Here is an 18,948-nt window from a genome sequence, read left to right as displayed (position 1 = left end):
GATTGTCTTGAGGAGAAGTACTTATTTTACTGTTTGAGTTGTGACCTGACTTTTTTTTTCTTTCTTTCTTTCTTTTTTTTTTTTTATGTAGCATCGTTTTTCTTGAAGAAACAGCTTACTTGGGTATTGGGCAAAGATTTTCTTGGAAATGAAAAAAGTATGATTGTCACTTAAGGGAAAACAGCTATTACTATTTGTTACTAATGATATAAAATTCAAACTTTCTGCAGAAATTAGGATTTTTGAATTTACCTGCAACCATGTGTTTGACTGCTTTCCAGGGTTTAATGACCTTTCTGATGAGACCAGTGGTGCTATTAACAAATATAATTTTTTAACATTTTGTAAATAAAATATGTCAACATTTGGAAGATCTGCATGACTCAATGAACCAATAGTTTACATATGGGGCAATATGGGATGCAATAGACCAGGTACACCAGTGGATTTTTAATGTAAGAGTATGCAGAAAACTTTATTAATGTGGCTTTGGATTCTGTATTGCAGCTAACCTTTAAGCAACTACCACTTGTAGAGTTTTGGTGTAGTATCAAAAAATATCAGGTTTATCTGAAAAGACTATGTAAATTGTCCTCTGTTTTCCAACACGTATCTGTGTGAAGTGGGAGTGTCTTTATGGCTTTCAACAAAGCAATATATTGCAGTAAATCAAATATAGAAACGACATTAATGTTGTTGTAAGCTTGACATTAAGGAAATTTGTATATGTATTTATAAAACAATGTACTCTTCTCATTTTAATTTGGGGAAAAAGTTATTTTCATAAAATTTTAAGTTACACATGATGGAAAATTATTATTTTTGTGTTATTCTTGTGTTTACATAAATTATTCTTGTGTTTACATAAATTCATAGGTATGAATTTTATTATTCTTGTGTTTACATAAATTCATAGGTATGTATTTTTTAATTTTCCAATTTAAGTTCTAACATGGTAAATATCAGTAAATACAACCCACAAAAACAAAAGCTTTGAGTAAGTCCTCAATAACTTTGTAAAGCATGTATAAAGGATCCTTATACAAGAGAGTTTGAAAATCACTGCTCTGGTTAGGGTCTTATAGCATTGATTCCCAAAGTGTGTTAATACAGAGTATCTGATTACGGACCACTAGTTCGGAAACATTTTAATAGATCCCAAACCAAAAAGAAGTTTGTTCCTAGGCTGTAGGATTTTTTTAGTGCCTCTTATGGGCTAAAAATGCATTGTGAAGTCTCCAAGGAAACGGTAACACATCAATTTATTCAGCTGCAGAGCCTTTAACTTGACTGGTGTTCTTTGGAATACATTTGGAACTACTGCCCCATAAACATGCCATTGTTAAGAGTTTTATTTAACTATGCCTCAGAGGCACCTGGGAACCGAAAGCCTTTGGACTCAGACTGATCTGGATTTGAATCCTGACTGCCACTTACTTGCCTCAGTTTCCTTTCCTGTGAACTGGGGATAACGGTAGCCAACATTAGAGGATTGTTCTGATGATTAAGTGGGACAGCAAGTAAACAGTCTTCCTGATAATAAGTACTCAGTATAATTGTTCCCTATTTTCCACTAATTTGTAGTAAACCTGAGTCTCCATTACAAGTATTCCCATGTTAGGAAAGCTAATGAGTCACAGAGAGGTGTGGAGACAAGTCTAACAAGTTAGTGGAACAATAAAAGTTAGACTGACTTGGTAGCAGGTGTTGTGCGTACAGGTAGACCAAACTGGGGTTTTAAGCCAACAAAAACAGCTTGTCCGCTGACCCAGCCCAATTTAAACTAAAGAATGTTTATAAAAATGAAAACAATAGAATCACCTTCTTAATTTTAATTTGATGCTGACTTTAAAGGGAGGATCTTCTTTCTATTTTATTATATTAAACATTCATAAGATTTCATTTTGGAGAGAATTTTGACAGTATTCTTAGTGATTATGTATTGATTCTCAGTATTATGTATAGTTTCAATGTATTTCTCATTCCATTTTTTTGCATTTTTCTATTTATAATTCAGGTCAAGTATTCAAGCTGAAATTCTCAAATAACTTCCATATATCTTTATTGTTAGCATTTCCTGTACCCAGTGTTATGAGCATAGTATTAAAAAGCCTCCCTAACGCATTTAAACTACTCTTTCATTGTCACTGTGTACTAGGCATTCTGGACTTTTAGGACTTATTGAGGGCACTTGCTCTGAGGTAGCCAACATTATTCCAGGAAAAGGACAGTGGACAGCAAGTCGTGGTAGAAGATTAAAAGCATTATTTTGAATTATAGCTCCTCCCCTCTTTTGAGTTGGCTGGCCTTAGTTAGCCAGTCTGATTCTTTTTCTTCTGTAAAATGGTAATAATACTAATTCTACTCCTTTATTTTCAGAATTAGATGGGAACACCTTGAGTATTTAGCTCTGTGCTTAGCATTGTTTGTGCTCAGTAATGTTAGCCCCACCACCACCTCCGTACTTTGTGTATCGGAAGTAAAAAATGATGTTTGTGTCCTTTTTGCTCATTGGAGAGCTCTTTGAGTTACTATTAAAGAACTGTTTATTCTTGTTTTCTACAGTATAAAAAGGTTGGTTTCATTTCTAAACCATGGCATACAAAGTAGAAAGGCAGCAACTGGAAAGAGTACTGATAGAGCAGAAACGATAGCTTGACAAAAAGGCAAAAGTCATAAATCACTGAAAAGAACAGAACAAAACAAAAACTGTAATAGTGTTATCCTATTAGGTGAAAGAAAAAAATTCTGCTTTTCTTAAGGGTCCTGAATACATACATACGTTATCTTCTATGAGTGTTACAATTTTGTGCTTTACATTTAGATCTGTGATCCATTTTGAGTTAATTTTTGTAGAGGGTCTAGGTGTACTTTTTTTTGGCATATATCCTGCCTTCTGTTCCCTTAGCTTCCTGGTTCAGCGGTTCCATTTCTGGCATTAATTTGGGGGAAACTTTTAGTCGTTATTGTTTCAAATATTTCTTCTGTTTTATTTCTCTTTATTCTCCTTATTACATGCATGTCATATCTTTTGTTGTCCCACAGTTTTCGAATATTCTGTTTTTTCCTGCTTGCTTTTCAGTTTTAGAGGTCCTGTTGAGATATCCTTAAGCTTGAATCGATGATTATTTCCTCAGCCATGTCCACTCTGCTAATAATCCAATCAGAGACAATCTTTATTTCTTCCATAGTGTTTTAAATATCCAACTTTTTTTTCCCCTTAGGATTTCTATCTCTCTGCTTATACTGCCTGTCTGTTCTTGCATGGTGTCTACTTTATCCATTAGAACTCTTCACATATTAATTGTAGGTTTAAGTTCCTGGCCTGACAATTCCAACATCTCTACTGTATCTGAATCTGATTTTAATGCTTGCTTTGTTCCTTCAAAGCATGTTTGTGGTTTTTTTTGCCTTTTAGTATGTCTTGTAATTTTTGTTCTATATAGCATGACATGAAGTGTTGGGTTAATGGGCTACCATAAATACTTCTTTAGTAATGTGGTGGTGAGGTGTGGGAGGGAGCAAAGCATTCTGTAGTCTTATGATTCTGTCTCAGTCTTTCAGTGAACCTGTGAACTTCATAATTGCTTCTCAGTCCCACCTATATTCCCTCTACCCTTCTTAGGTGGGACAGGATGGGTAGAACGGCGTTTCCCTTCTCCCAGGTCAGTTGCTCTTCTCCCAGGTCAGTTAGACTCTGAGAAATACCGGGCAGGTTGGGCTCTGGTTAAAAGTTCTCCTGAGGACAGGTCTTGTTAAGAGCAAAATGCTTTGGTGGATTTCAAGATGGTTGCTTTTCCGCTCCCCCTCCTAGGAGCACCAGGTTTTTCTCCCGTATTCACTGTGAGAACCTGCTGGAGGTTTCTGTTGGAGGTGAAGCCCCTGTGTGACTAGGTCCCCCGTAGTTCTCTCTCTTAGACCTGCGCACACCGAGCCGACAGCACTTCATCAGTGACAGTTCAGTCTTCCCTTCCTTGGCACTGGTTTTAGAGAAGTTGATGTTGATGGGTTTCTCTTCTAGTAAGTTGTGATTCTCTGTATTTGCTTCCTCTTGGTCTCCAGTTTGGGTAGCAGCAGTTTTCTGTATGATCTCTCTTCTCCTGCATATCCAAAAAGAGTTCTTGACTTTTTTGGTTTGTTCAGGTAGACCAGAAGCCAGAAGCGGATGTCTTTTTCCTTCACCTTCTCTTATCCTTCCCTCTCTCAACTTGTTAGCTCTTTTACACACTTAATATTGAGAACATTGGCACCTTGTTCTAGAACTGTAATTCTTGATTATTTAATGTTTTGACTTTAGAATATAAAAATTCAATGTAAAAAGGTCTTTACAATATGATATAACTATTTTTACTTCAGTTTCAGGCTTTGTACTGTGATTACATTCTTTTACTTTCTCAACTGCCTTTCTTTTTTTTTCTTGCACTGTTGCTTTCATATCCATTCCTTTATTTTTTCTGAAATGTTCCTCCTAGAGCATTGTGTCAATTTACTCTGTCTGAACTGGTTACTGCTTAGGCCAGTTGTGTAGCTGTTCTCCATTGCAACATTATTTCTCTGTTTTCTTGGTGTGTATCTACTTTTTTTCCTGTATGCCCTGTCTCCAGATTTTGCTAACTAACATCATTTTCCCAAGAAAGAGTTGGTGGGAGATAAACTTATTAAAATTCCTTCATCTACGAAAGTATCTGTTTTTGTTATCATCTTGATACTGGATACAGAATTCTAGGTTGAAAATACTTTTTCTTAGAACTTTGAGAATGTTGCTCTATTGCTTTCTGATCTTCAGTATTACCAATGAGAAGTCTGATGCTAGTCCAGTTAATATTTTTTCTGAAGCAATCTTCCTTATCTCCCTACCCTATGCCTGTTTTGGCTGCTCTTATGATCTTTGTTTTATCTTTGCTCTTCTGAAGTTACACAGTAATCATGTGTATAGAAATTCTTGAACTCATTATGTTGAGCACTCAGTAGACTCTTGCAATCAGAAAACCTCTGTCCTTTAGCTTTGGGGTAAATCTCTTATTCTTTCATTATCACTCTTCTCTTTCCTCTGCATTGTTTGTAGATATAATTTTAATAAAAATTTGGCCCATCTAGATTAATCTTCTTTGTTTCTTTTCTCTCATATTTTCTAATTCACCTTTCCCTTTCCTGCTTCTGGAGAAAAAAAGATTTTTTTTAATCTTCTCGTTATTTTTACTGAGCTTTGTATACAATTGACTGTTGAACAACATGGGTTTGAAGTGTGCAAGTCTAGTAATGTGCAGATTTTTTTCCAACAAGTATACAGTTGGCTCTTGGTACCTGTGGGTTCTACATCATCAGGGATGCAGAGGGCCAGCTATAGGACTTGAAGCATCCTTACATTTTGGTATCCCTGGCAGGCCCTAGAACCAGTCCCCTGTAAATACCAAGGGACCGGCTGAAGTTCCGTACATCTTATTCTCTGATTTTTCCTTTTTCATAGTATCATTGTTATCCTGTTCTTGTTTTGTGGGTGAGGCAGTATTATCTTAAATCTCCCAGAAGATACACTCTAGAATATTTTTAAGTGATATTTCTTCCTTGAATTATGTCTTTCAGAGTTTTATTCCCCTCATTTGTAACTTTGGCAATTCTCTTCCATTTTGTAGGCTTCATTCAGTTGGTTGTTGATTTTAGAGGCAGTAGAAAAACTGAGCACTGTATAATGGGGCATAACACCTCAGAAGGCTGCCTCACTTTAGGAGGAGTGGGTCAGATGTTCTTTTTAATTGGGTTGCTAAATGCTAGAAACAGAAGCTTTTCTCTAGGGCAACAACGCCTGTCTATGTCAGCAGTCCTAGTACTTCCTTGACATTTGCTTTTGCTGGTTTTTTGTTTCTTTGTTTTTACTTGGAAGGTAAAGTCTAGTTGCTAATATTCTGTGAGCAACTGTAGGGATAGGGAACTTCATCTCTATCCCACTCTTACTCTCAGTCATACCTAGCATTTCTGGATGAGTCCCTGCATTTTGCAGGCCAAAATAATTCTTCTCCATGGATATTCTTGGCACTGACTTCTACCCTACTTCATTAGGTGTGGCACCTGCTTTTCTTAAATTTATTTATTTATTTTTGGCTGTGCTGGGTCTTCGTTGCTGCATGGGCTTTTCTCTAGTTGCGGCTAGTGGGGGCTACTCTGGCGTGTGGGCTTCTCGTGGCAGTGGCTTCTCTTGTTGTAGAGCTCGGGGTCTAGAGTATGTGGGCTTCAGAAGCTGCAGTACGTGAGCTCAGTAGTTGCATTCTCTGGGCTCTAGAGCACAGGTTCAATGGTTGTGGCATGTGAGCTAAGTTGCTCTGTGGCACGTGGAATCTTCCTGGACCAGAGATTGAACTTGTGTCTCCTGCACTGGCAGGCGGATTCTTTACCACTGAGCCACCAGGGAAGCCCCATCTGCTTTCTAATTGCTAAAATTTACTTAAATTTCCTGTCAGTTCTTTGTTCCCCTTTTCCTCTTGTTTATTTTTATGAATTCCCTTACTATCATTTTTATAAGATACCTGAAAGGAAAGGAGATAAATTCCTGTGTTTGGTGTATTATCTTAAGCCACAAGTTCAAAATACTTGTGAAGGCATGAGGGAACCCTATATTTTAGAATTTAAAGACTATTCTTCAAAAATTATAATAAAACCCAATTTGGTGCTTATAGGCATTAGCTCTCAGCTCTCAGGAAAATGTGGTTTTCAAGAATGATTTAGTCTTTGACATCTCTGACTAAATTAAGTACATTATGATCAGGATAGTAAGTAAAAAGTGATAATAATGATACTCGTGGACCAGACCTTGTTGTAAGTGCCATATGAAACAGTATATTCTTTTTCCCAGTTTACATATGAGGAAACTGAGGCACATTAAAATTATATAACTTTCTCAAATACTGTATGAATGATATAGAATGACTGCCTAACAACAGTAATCTCTGTAGGTATTAAAGTAAACTACAATCTACTTTATCTTTTCCTGGAAGAAAGGAAAACCAGGCAGCCAGGATTCTGTGCCCTTCAGTAAGATGTTACAGTTATTCAGAGTTACAGTACTTGGCTGTGTTACATTTTAAAGCATATTCTATTTCTGCAGATTTGTTCTACAGTTGTACAGGTGTACGAAGATAGATACATGCACATGAATGTTTATGGCATTATTTGTAATATAAAGCTGGAAAAACGTAAATGTTCATCAGGAAGGGTCTGGTTAATTTGCCCTAGGAATATCCATGCAGTGGAATGCTGTGTAAAAAAAAAAGAGAGAGAACTATATATGCTGATATAAAAAGATCTTTGAATAGTACTATGTGGAAAAAATCATATATAGTATGACCCTACATGGGTAAAAGTGGATGTGAAGTATGTGTGCTCATATGTTTGTATATGTATAGAGAAAATTGGAAGAACACAAAAAAATTGTTATTTTTGATGAGGATTATAAGAACTTTTAATTCTGTGTCCTAAGTATATCTTATTTCTTTTACCATGAGCATACATACAAATTTTTTAATGTTAAGAAAATAAAGGTTAATCGTTTTCAGTAGCTGTCAGTAGCAGACCAGCAATCACTCGCTGGCCCTGGGTTTCACCTAAATGAGTTAGAATCTAATGGAAAGGGTGTGAGACTCTGCAGCCTAGGGACTTTAAGTAGTTTTCATGATCAGATAGCTGTGTGAGCATCTGCACAAATATGCATGATTTAGAATAAGGGAAAATTACCATAAAGAGGCAATGAAAAGAGTGAGACTCCTTTGAATAATGCTGAACTAATAATAAATTTCTAAATTTGGAGGTGATAAATGATTTTCTTGGGAATTATCAAATATTTTAGAGATAGAAAACCTAGTTTATTCCCACTAACATGAAAGAAAATGAGTTGTATATCAGAGATGCCCACCCTGTGTCATTGGTGAATTGTCTTCTAAATCTTTAAGGATTGCTGCTGCTGCTAAGTCGCTTCAGTCGTGTCCGACTCTGTGCGACCCCATAGACGGCAGCCCACCGGGCTCCCCCGTCCCTGGGATTCTCCAGGCAAGAATACTGGAGTGGGCTGCCATTTCCTTCTCCAATGCATGAAAGTGAAAAGTGAAAGTGAAGCCGCTCAGTCGTGTCCGACCCCTAGCGACCCCATAGACTGCAGCCTACTAGGCTCCTCCATCCATGGGATTTTCCAGGCAAGAGTACTGGAGTGGGGTGCCATTGCCTTCTCCGTCTTTAAGGATTATGTAATTCCTAATCTATTTAAAGTATTTTAGAGCAGGAAAAAGGTAAAGCTTGCAAGTTGTGGTTACAAAGCCAACTAATATCAATTCCATACCTTTCAGATATAATATTTTTTTAACACTTAATCATTTTAAGATTGTGATTAAAATTTTATATAAATATTGTTTGAAAATATAATGCACCATGACTAAATGGAATTCATTTTAGGGATCAAGGGGTGATTTGATGTTAGGAACTCTATTAATAGAACTATTAATATTAATAAGACCAAAGAGAAAAATTAACCATCTTTTCATTTTCTGCCCCAAAATGAACATAATAAAACTAACATCCCTCTGTGGTTTTTTAAAATATAAGGCCCCAGACAAAACTATTAGAATAGTAGAGCTAACTAAAGAGTTTCTTAATAAAGGTATCGCACAGTATTAGCCAACGTTGCCCTTAATGGTAAAACAGTGAAGTGGTCTTGTTAAAGTTAGAAACCAGACTGTACATGAAAATTGCTGTCCCAGTTAAAATCTCAATTTATTATGAAAAGTGATTTTAAAGATTATTTGAAAGATTAAGTGACGTGAGAATAGCAAAGGAAATTCTAAACAAGAGAAAAAGCGAAGGCTGGGCTAACCTTACTCCATGTGTTTAGATATTCTAAAGCTAAAGTAATTTTAAAAGAAGGTTAAGTAGCTATATCCCAATTTAAAATTGTTTTTAAAAAGTGAAGATGACAAAAAAAGAATGTTACAGATCCAAGAATAGTTATGTAGAACTGTGTAACACAGGGGGTCAAAAATAAATACATCTAAGTATGTGAGTGGCTTTTCAAGTTGCTGGAGAAGAAGATGAAATGACAAAAGATGAGAAACATTCTCCTACTGACAGTGAGAGAATAAGTTTCAGTAACTTTTTGGAAAGGCAATTGGCGAGAGGTAATACATTTTAAAATATACTGATAGTTCGGTCCAGCAGGTCTCCTTCTAGGAATTTATTCCAAATATTTCTTTAGACAGATTTTGTCTAATTCACAGGTTGTGATAGTAATTTAGACTTCTTGGTAATTTAGTCTCGAAAGACTTCTTTCAACTATTTTGTCAGGTATTATTTCTGTGAATTTATATGTCATAACTTGTTTCCTCCTCTCCAGTGTTCACACAGTGACACACATGCCTGACTTGGGCCACAGAATGAGTCTCGTAAGGGATGCGGCCGGGAGGAGCTGTAGAGGAATAATTGCATTTATTGCCTCTGATTCTTTTTATCTACTCTTTTCAAAACATTTTTCCTGAGGCGGCAGCTTGGCATACAGACTTTTAAAATTTTGTTATGTCTGCTACAGTAGAAGGATAGTATTTCTCCTTGCTCTTCTACCCCATCCCACTCCCCACTTCCACCCTTACATCCTGGGAAGAACTTTGGGTTTGGAATCAAAAGACCTGATTTCTAGTGCCTCTTCTGCTGAACTAGCTCTGAGACTTAAGAGAAGCAAAAGTATCCTCTGAACTTACTTTCTTTAAAGCCAAATATCTTAACCTGTTTTGTACTTGTCTTTCTACTTAAATTACTCCTATTTATTCCTTAACCCATTGCAAACTGGATTTTATCCTACCTCATCCCTATAACTGCTCAAGTAACAAAACATAATTGCAAAACATAGAGTATATTTCCCCCCCTTTTTGGGGGCTCTACTGCTCCTTTTTAGAAATTATTTATCAATTTTCTGATTAAATAATATTATATATTTTTGGAGTAAATACAGCCTCATGTAAATAAATATAGAAATATCCCTTAATCTCAGCACCCAGAAATAAATGCTGGCATATTCACTACCATTTTTATGTATATATTTAATAGAATTGGGTTACGCTTATGTATATACTGCTTTGTGTTCTGCTTTTTGCTTTCATAACATTAATCCTATAAGTGAATTTTAAAGGCTATGTATTTTTCTCATATGGCTATTCCATAATTAATTTTATCTATTCTTGTGAGTTTAGGTTGCTTCTCATAACACCTTGTATGTAAATCCTTATGTGCAATTATTGTTTCCTTTAAAGCTTGCTCACATCTTCCAAAGCCTTGTCCCACCTTTGGTTTCCCACTTTCTGCTGGTATTTTCCCACTTTCTCTTTCATAAGCTCTTTTTTATATCTGCCTGTTAGTTTTCCTTTCGTCACTCTGGGCTTGCTGGAAGTCTCATTTATTGGTCCCCCAACTTCAGTCATGACCCTGGCAGTCTCATTTACTGGTCCCCCAGCTTCAGTCATGACCTCCTGTCTGCTTCCTAGGTACAGAGTGTATCTCCTCAGTGTACTCCCTTCTGAACTCTACCTCTTTGTTCTCTATTCCCAGGGTATCTCCCCCTGAAAATCCCACAGGCACCTGAAACATATGTTGTAGGGATAAACAAACTACCTGTGATCTCCTTTTAGGTCTTCCCTTTATCTAGCTCTTACCTGGTGTATTTTAGATGCTTTGGGTTATAAGTAAAAGTATCTGAGATGTATAATGATCCCTGAGGGGGTTCCAAGTGGGCACAATAACCATAACAGAGTGCCTTCATACCCTGCATGGCTGTGTGCTCTTCCATTCTTAACTCTCACCTTCCTTTTCCCCATAGTTCTCTTAATGTATACCTACCTCTTTATCCTCCTTGCCCTTTTAAATTTACACAGAAGTGATGACCCTTAGTGGCAGAAACAGGAACTTCCTCCCATGATGATCATTCGTAGCAAAAATTAACTGTCTTCTTTCCTTGTGCAAGTAAACAAATGGTTATTGTTATTGTGATATATTGCTGAACCATCGATAGGTACTTTTTTGCAATTCTTCTAAATACTTTACTTCTGACTTAGTACCACATCATCTCAGGTACCTTAATCTTCCTTTGAATGTGTTGGGAAAAAGAAAGTAGACTAAATATGCTCTCTTTGTACAAGAATTTGGATTTTTGAGAAGCTGAGACAAGGTTACTTAGTGCTTGTTTTAAGGTTACTTTGTGATGTCTGTATAGTAGATATTAATACACTTTTTGGGATTATAATTTTATTTTGTAACCTAAAATTCTCTTTTCCCCAATGGCTCAGCAGTAAAGACTCTCTGCCTTCCAGTGCAGGAAACATAGGTTTGATTCCTGGGTTGGGAAAATTCCCCTGGAGAAGGAAATGGCGACCCACTCCAATATTCTTGCCTGAAAAATCCATGGATAGAGGAGCCTGGTGGGCTACAGTCCAGAGTCCCACATGACTGAGTGGCTGAGCACAGTTTGGTACTTGTAGTAGCCAGTCAAGAAACATTTGTCGAATGACTAGAACAACCCTTAAAAGGCTTCATGCTTTTTTTTTTTTTAAAGGCAAACAAAAATTGTTTTAAAGAAAAGTAGTATAACCATATTAAATATAATCTGGAAAGTAAAGAGAAATAACCCATACTCGCAGTCTCACCTAGAAAACTTGCTGGTAGAATCTTTATATATCTGGTTGTTTTAAAGTTTGTGCTTATGTGGTCAAAATTATGGATCATGCCCTTTCCCACTTAGTATGTCGTTTTATGACTTACCTTAAATGATTGGGTAATTATCTGTTAGTTGCAGAAACTTTTGGCCTATTGTATGCACAGTGTTTATGAAGAAGAAGAACAGATGGTACACTTGTTTCTAAAAGATGTGATTCTTAAGACAAAAGTTATTCTAAAAAATATAATTGTTTATCACATGAGTTTTGCTAAGTAGGAGAATGATAACCTATTGTAAGGTCAGTGCCTTTTTATTTTCAAATATTTAAAACTGAAACTTGAGTTTCGTCAGTTGAGAGTAATATGCCATATGTCAGCTATGTATTTTGGAAAAGTTACAAACAGAGGCTGGATAGCTCTGAATTCTCTGACAATAGAATTATTGTCGTAATTCTTGATATTAACATTGTTTTCTTTTATAGATTATGGAGCTTTGTGGTGCAACAAGACTTGGTTATTTTGGAAGAAGTCAGTTCTATATTGCTTTGAAACTTGTAGCTGTTGCCCAGTCTGGCTTCCCTTTAAGAGTGGAAAGTATAAATACAGGTAACTATGGAATATATTAGTAACTGAAAGGAAAATGAACTTCCAATCAAATGTGAAATAAAGTCAGTAGAACTATGGAGTCTTTCTGATGTTTCAGTGGCATTTGTGACCTTGAGTTAAAGTATCGTGCCTTTATTCTTGCCATGCTTTTTTCATTTGTTAATATTAGAAAAATATGTTTACCTTAACTCTGTTGTGGCATTTATGTACTTCACACATATTTTATGGTAATATAAAAACTTAAAATGGCAACTTTAATTTACTAAAAATTGCTTAGAATTTAGATGAATAATTTTATCAAGGTAGCTGATGAGTTGTAGTGACTATCTTCATATATGCCTTCCTTATATTCTTTTCTACTAAGTATAAAACAACATTATACTTAGTGTTTTCCTGTTTGGAAAAGCTATGAAAGTTCCATTTGAAATTTAGAAAGTATTAGTTAACCAAAATTTTGATTGGTAGAGACAGTATTAAAATATTGGCAGACTAAAACCCAGATACAAACATCTGCCCACCCTACAAGCGTCACCTAGGATAATTTGGTTTTCTAATATTTGAAGGCTTATTGATGCCTAAGTAGTTGAAAATTCTTAATTTCTTAAGAATTAAATCCTTAAGAATTTCTTCTTCATTCTTAAATACAGAGTTCTTTGGTTTTCATAGGGAATGGGGTGGGAAGAGAAAACTTGAGGTTTTCTCTAATGTTAGAATTTTTATAAAATAGTTTTAAGTACCACCTCTGTTTAATAGTCATCCAGAACTTCTCAATGTGGAGCTCTCGTTTCATTGTTCTAGAATTGAGAGTTTACATTCTTTTTAGGTAATTTTTATTTCCTTTACATAAATGCTGCATAAATATTACTATTTTCCCTCCTAAATGTGGAGATTCTAAAGAGAAATGGAGGTAATTATGGTGCAGGGAAGTACACTTTCTTCTAAAGAGGTTGCTGCTGCTGTATTGTTTTAGTCTAAAAATGTGCAGAGACATTCTCAGTCTTTTATCCTTTTCTCTATTTAAAAGTGAATGTAGAATATTTGCATGTAGGAGTGTCATAAGCCGGACTAAAGTGGGAGGTATAACTAACGCCTTGTACTGTGTCCTTTTGGTAGGTGGACAGTAAGATGTTTTCGTGAATTTCTGCAATGAAAATATCTAGATTAATCTAGTTTCAAACTTAGTGACATGTTCTTGTTTTGTTTAGAGCTCTGACATCTTCCTTTAGGGAACCAGTGTGAGTAGAAACAGTCTAGGCTTCAGGGTCAGACTGACCTAGGTGCAGATCCTAACTGTCAGTTAGTGTCAGTGACCTTGGCATCTTAGAGTCTCAGTTTCTTTATCTGTAAAATGGGGGTTTTGTAAAGTTTATATGGTTATGAGATAAATATAAAGTATAAACAAAAGCCTGACATGCATTGAACATTTCATACAGCTTAACCCCTTAGAGTGACAGTTTGCTTATTACTACTACCTTCTAGATTAGAGTTTCCCTAAACAATCTAAGGGAGATGATCTGAGTTTTGTGGCAGTAAACATTTTGTGTCTGTTGTTTCTGTCTTAGTTTTTGCAAAAATTCTTTCTAATAGCAAATTCATCTCATTTCAGTTTTTAATGTGTATACCCTGTTTTATTTTGAAGTAATAATTATTTTTGTGATTAACAGTAAAGGACCTTCCTCTGCCAAGATTTGTTGCTTCAAAGAATGAACAGGAATCTCGTCATGCAACCTCATATTCTTCAGATTCTGAAAATCAAGGGTCTTACTCTGGTGTAATCCCCCCACCACCTGGCAGGGGACAAGTGAAAAAAGGGCCCACAAGCCATGATACTGTCCAGCCTCGTGCATCTGTAGACCAGCAGGTAATCACATACATGTACATGCTGCCAATTGATGTACTGTGGGAATGCTTACACTAAAACATTTATTGACTGCCTGAGTAATGAAAATGTTACCTTAAAATTTAAATTTTCAGATAATGATGTTCTTTCTAGGAACCTGTGTCCCCAGTAGTTTCCCCACAGCAGTCTCCGCCAGCTTCTCCACACACATGGAGGAAGCACAGCCGTCATCCCAGTGGAGGAAACAGTGAGAGGCCTCTTGCAGGACCTGGACCGTTCTGGTCTCCCTTTGGTGAAGCACAATCAGGTATTTAGAAAATTTTCTAAAGTAACATTTATTAAGGGTTGTAAATTGAAGGAAACTTGATAATGTTCCTTTAAGAGTTGCCTCTAAGTCAGCTTTTAATTTATAAGTTCAGTTCAGTCACTCAGTCATGTCCGACTCTTTGCAACCCCATGGACTGCAGCATGCCAGGCCTCCCTGTCCACCACCAACTCCCAGAGTTTACTCAAACTCATTAAGTGCCTTAAATAGAAGCAAAAGCCAACTGTGAAAGTTTCTAAGTAAATTGAGTGGTAATTGCATTTACTTATATCTATGATGCTTAGACAAAAGTTTATAGGTATCAGATTCTATCTGAAGGGTAAAATGTATAAGAGATGTATTATATTGGAGATATAGTCCCAGGTATATATATTAGTGAAGGGAAGTATACTGTTATAAAAATGATTCTGCTGCTATATTGCTTATTATAGCAATAAACTGGTTATTATGCCAAATGAGGTATAATTTTAAGTTGACAGATAAGATTCCATTTTGAAAACTATTAATATTTCCTCAGAATTAGGTTTTTAAAAGAAAACTTGTTCGTGTGTGTGGTGATTTGATATCATTAAAAACCTAGTAACTTTATTTTTTCTTCCAAAAGTGAGTCAGCATGTTTACCCATTCTGTTTTTAGGTTCTTCTGCTGGTGATGCAGTGTGGTCAGGACATTCTCCACCTCCACCTCAAGAAAATTGGGTCAGTTTTGCAGATACTCCACCAACCAGTACTCTTTTAACCATGCATCCTGCTTCTGTCCAGGTGTGACATTTTATTGGTATTGCATTTTTATTTGCTTCATTAAGAGTATTGCTGCTGTCATTGTTTTTATATTTTGCTGTTGCACATTTTATAAATGCAAGTTCACTCTTATTAAAAAAGAGCTTTGTGCCTTTTCTTCAAGTCTGTTTTCATTGGAATGTTTTATTGAAAGTTTTGGCTGATTTTCTTGCTAATACATAGTGAAGTTTTGAAAGGTTTCTGCATTGAGGAATGTATTTGCTTGGCTTTCTTAGCACCTTTTACATAGCTTTCTGTTGCTTACATATTTGCTATCATTCTACACATTTATGTAATCTTTGTGCAAAAATGTTTAATAACCTATGTAGCAAATATGTGGTTTGCTGATGAGTTTAAGACTTACTTTTAAACATCCACAAAAAGTAAGTTTTACTTTCAAAGATAAGTAACTTAACGATCTTGGTCCATATAGTCATATAGATAGATACTGTACTGAGGAAAAAATGTTTCATTACAGGATCAGACAACAGTACGAACTGTAGCCTCAGCTACAACTGCCAATGAAATTCGTAGGCAATCCAGTAGTTATGACGATCCTTGGAAAATAACAGATGAACAAAGACAGTATTATGTAAATCAGTTTAAAACCATTCAGCCTGATCTAAACGGATTTATTCCAGGTGAGTTGTTAAAAACAGAAGTTCTTCTAAATGGGATAGGACGGTCTCAGTCTCATAATCTCAAAGACACGGTTTTATTGGTCAGTGATGATAAAGGATAAATTAATTCTCAAATTGTCTAAAAGGTTTATAGTCACTGGAAACCAAAAATATGACATGTATACATGTTAAGGTTACGTTTTTCTCAGTTACAGAAGTCTTAAGACTCTTACCTCACATTTTATTCTTGGAGCTGTAAGTTCAGAATAACATTAAACACTGTTTTAATATTTCAGGATCTGCAGCTAAAGAGTTTTTTACAAAATCAAAACTTCCTATTCTTGAACTTTCTCATATTTGGTAAGTGTGGTATATCATTAGTTGGGTGATGTGGGTTGTCTCAAACAAGTTTACAGCATGTTCATTTTTGAACTTAAAAATAAACTATTAGAGTAACCTTTTCAAGAATGTTCTCAAAGAACTCACTATTGCCTCAGAATATCCAGCTTCTCTCTCACTCTTTAGAAAGGAACTAAGTGATTACTCTGCAGTAGTTCTTCAAAGTGTGCTAAAAGTTCTTAAGCTGTATCAGCTGTTTCTTGTTGAAAGAATACTGTGCAGCATAAAAGCTGGTTTGTTCATACATGGTTATGTTTATCCCATTTGGTTTTTAACAGGGTTAGTAAGTCCTGTACCAAGGCATGATCTCCAGAACATGCTTAGCTCCCATTTAAATTTAAACTGAGACTCAGGATAGCTGGTATGTAGTTGAAATTAGCCATTAGAACACAAATTGCAATCACAAATTACTTTTTAAAAGCAATTATCAGATAAATACATGTTATTTCTGCTTTATATCAATGTATTTATATTTATATTCTAAATTACTTTGTTAGTAGCATCTTTAGAAGCATAAGATACTCTGGTAGGAAGTAGGTAGATAATGCCTAAAACTGAAAAATCAAGAACTGGCAATATATGCATGCTGTTAACATTTATGTAATTTAAGGTAATAAATTGAAAAATGATTGCTTCTGCAACCAGGAAATGGACACCAGGGTGGGGCTGCTGTTTCTTTGTACCAGGACTTGTAATTCTGTTGGATGCTTTAAAATGCGCACATGTAGAAATTTGATAACAATAAAAACAGTTTTTTAAAATTTCAGTGACTTATTAAGTAAGCCAGGGTTTAACTAAATCCTTTTACTAGAAATGCATGTGGGTTAAAGGTCATTTTTTGGTGACTTTATTTATTGGGACTATTTTTTCAGCATTTTATTATGAGAATTTAAAGTATACAGAAAAGTGTAAAGAATTGTGCCTTGAACACCCATATGCCCACTGCCTACAATTAACAGTTTGCTATATTTGTTTTGGGTTTCCCAGGTGGCGTTAGTGGTAAAGAACCTGCCTGTCAATGCAGGAGACAAAAGAGACCTGGGTTCGACCCCTGGGTTGGGAAGATCCCTTGAAGAAGGGCATGGCAACACACTCCAGTATTCTTGCCTGGAGAATCCCATGGGCAGAGGAGCCTGGCGGGCTATATAGTCCATGGGGTTGCAGAGTCGGACATGACTAAAGCGACTTAACATGCACATACTTGTTTTATTAAATGTCCTTCCATCTGTGGAATTTTTTAAATTGTTAATTGCTATTTTCTGGGAAAGAATTTCTCTTGCTTCTTTTTGAAACTAAAAGGAGCCAAAGCAGAATATGATTATATTAATAATAAGTTTTTATTCTAGGGAACTCTCAGACTTTGATAAAGATGGAGCCTTGACACTGGATGAGTTTTGTGCTGCTTTTCATCTGGTAGTTGCTAGGAAGAATGGCTATGACTTACCGGAAAAACTCCCTGAAAGCTTAATGCCCAAACTGATTGATTTGGAAGATTCAGCAGGTAAGATCAGGAGCTGAAGAGACCCGACTGCATACCTTCATAAACATAACACTTGATTCTTAAAGCAAAATCAAGATGTTATAACTTAGGTTAAGAGCTTAGACATTTCATCAGAAGTACATAGATTTGCCATCAGGATAGAATGTATGGGCTAAACCTGGATTAATGGTTTCACTTATTTAGTAAACTTGAAATAAAAAGATAAAGAATATTTGCCACTATGTATGCCACTGTTTCACTTAACACTTAGGAACTGTGAAGATCTGAAGAGCATTTCACAATGTCTTGTTATTTTGCTGCATTTAACTGTATTATAAATTATCTGAAGTGGGTAAAGTAGCCAGTCTTCATTATCAGCATTTTTGCATTTAATGCATCTTGATTTGTTGAAGGGAATGCCTGATTTATCATTAGATCTTTGCAATCTGAAAGCATTTCCTTTAAAAAGCTCACTTCTTTTCTTCAGACTTGAAGAAGTCTGGGAAATTTGTATTTGATTATAGATAATGCTTTTAAAAAATGTTTACCAGAATGTTTTTATAAGGGCTCATATTGACTGGTAGCTTTCTTTAAAAGGAATACATTTTTCTTGCATTTTGAATGAATAAGAGGAAATTAATGCTAAATTCTTAATGAGTTTAATTAAAACTAAATTACTATTTTCAAATTTTTAAGATCTAAATAACCTTTTGTGTATTATGTTGGAAGGAATTTTATAGGTGTAAGAAGATAGAACAGAATTTGGCTCTTAAAAGGGCAGCATCTGTTTAACTCAGAAATGAATTGATCTGACTTCTTTTTCTAAATTATACGGAAGGAACCATATATATGTCATTGCTGTCCAGAAGAGAACAAGTCTCCTTGGAGTTAAGAATCTGAATGTGCTTCTAGTTTGTTAATTACTCTCTGACCTTGGGCAAGTTCTAACCATTTACTCTGTTTTTTTCATCTGTTTCTCCACCTGAAAATGTGAATTTGACCATTCCTATTTTAAGACTTGAATTGTATCCTGACTTTCTATCAACCAACAGGTTGATTAAATAATTTACTGTTGATTTTAGTTTTTTTAGAAACACTATCCTGTGAGAATCCCAGGATTTTCCTGATCATTTCAGGTAGTTATTTGGTATTAGTTACCCTCTAACTTGAGCTGAAAGCTATGTGTTTTTGTTAGATAACTTTGCTTTGGCTTACCTAACTAA

At 35.6% G+C, this 18,948-nt stretch overlaps 1 protein-coding gene across 50 annotated transcripts in view; it reads left to right on the top strand.

The window, feature by feature from the left end:
- Positions 1-18,948, top strand: part of REPS1 (RALBP1 associated Eps domain containing 1) — an 89,783-nt gene that overhangs the window by 30,666 nt on the left and 40,169 nt on the right. For 32 of the 50 annotated variants that reach the window (XM_081528973.1, XM_081528974.1, XM_081528957.1 and 29 more), the window contains exons 2-8: positions 12,159-12,282; positions 13,947-14,143; positions 14,276-14,429; positions 15,084-15,208; positions 15,705-15,867; positions 16,143-16,206; positions 17,592-17,746. In XM_081528973.1, coding sequence (XP_081385099.1) covers positions 12,162-12,282; positions 13,947-14,143; positions 14,276-14,429; positions 15,084-15,208; positions 15,705-15,867; positions 16,143-16,206; positions 17,592-17,746 — 979 coding nt within the window. In that variant the 5' untranslated portion in view covers positions 12,159-12,161. Of the gene's footprint in view, positions 1-1,302; positions 1,475-12,158; positions 12,283-13,946; positions 14,144-14,275; positions 14,430-15,083; positions 15,209-15,704; positions 15,868-16,142; positions 16,207-17,591; positions 17,747-18,948 lie in introns of those variants that run through there. The other 18 variants (XM_081528968.1, XM_081528961.1, XM_081528967.1 and 15 more) reach the window with 3 other exon arrangements.

The sequence above is a fragment of the Giraffa tippelskirchi genome, chromosome 9, assembly GCF_054371585.1.
Source record: "Giraffa tippelskirchi isolate mGirTip1 chromosome 9, T2T-mGirTip1v1.2.pri, whole genome shotgun sequence".
NCBI lineage: Eukaryota > Metazoa > Chordata > Mammalia > Artiodactyla > Giraffidae > Giraffa > Giraffa tippelskirchi.
This window is presented reverse-complemented; position numbering and strand designations above follow the sequence as displayed.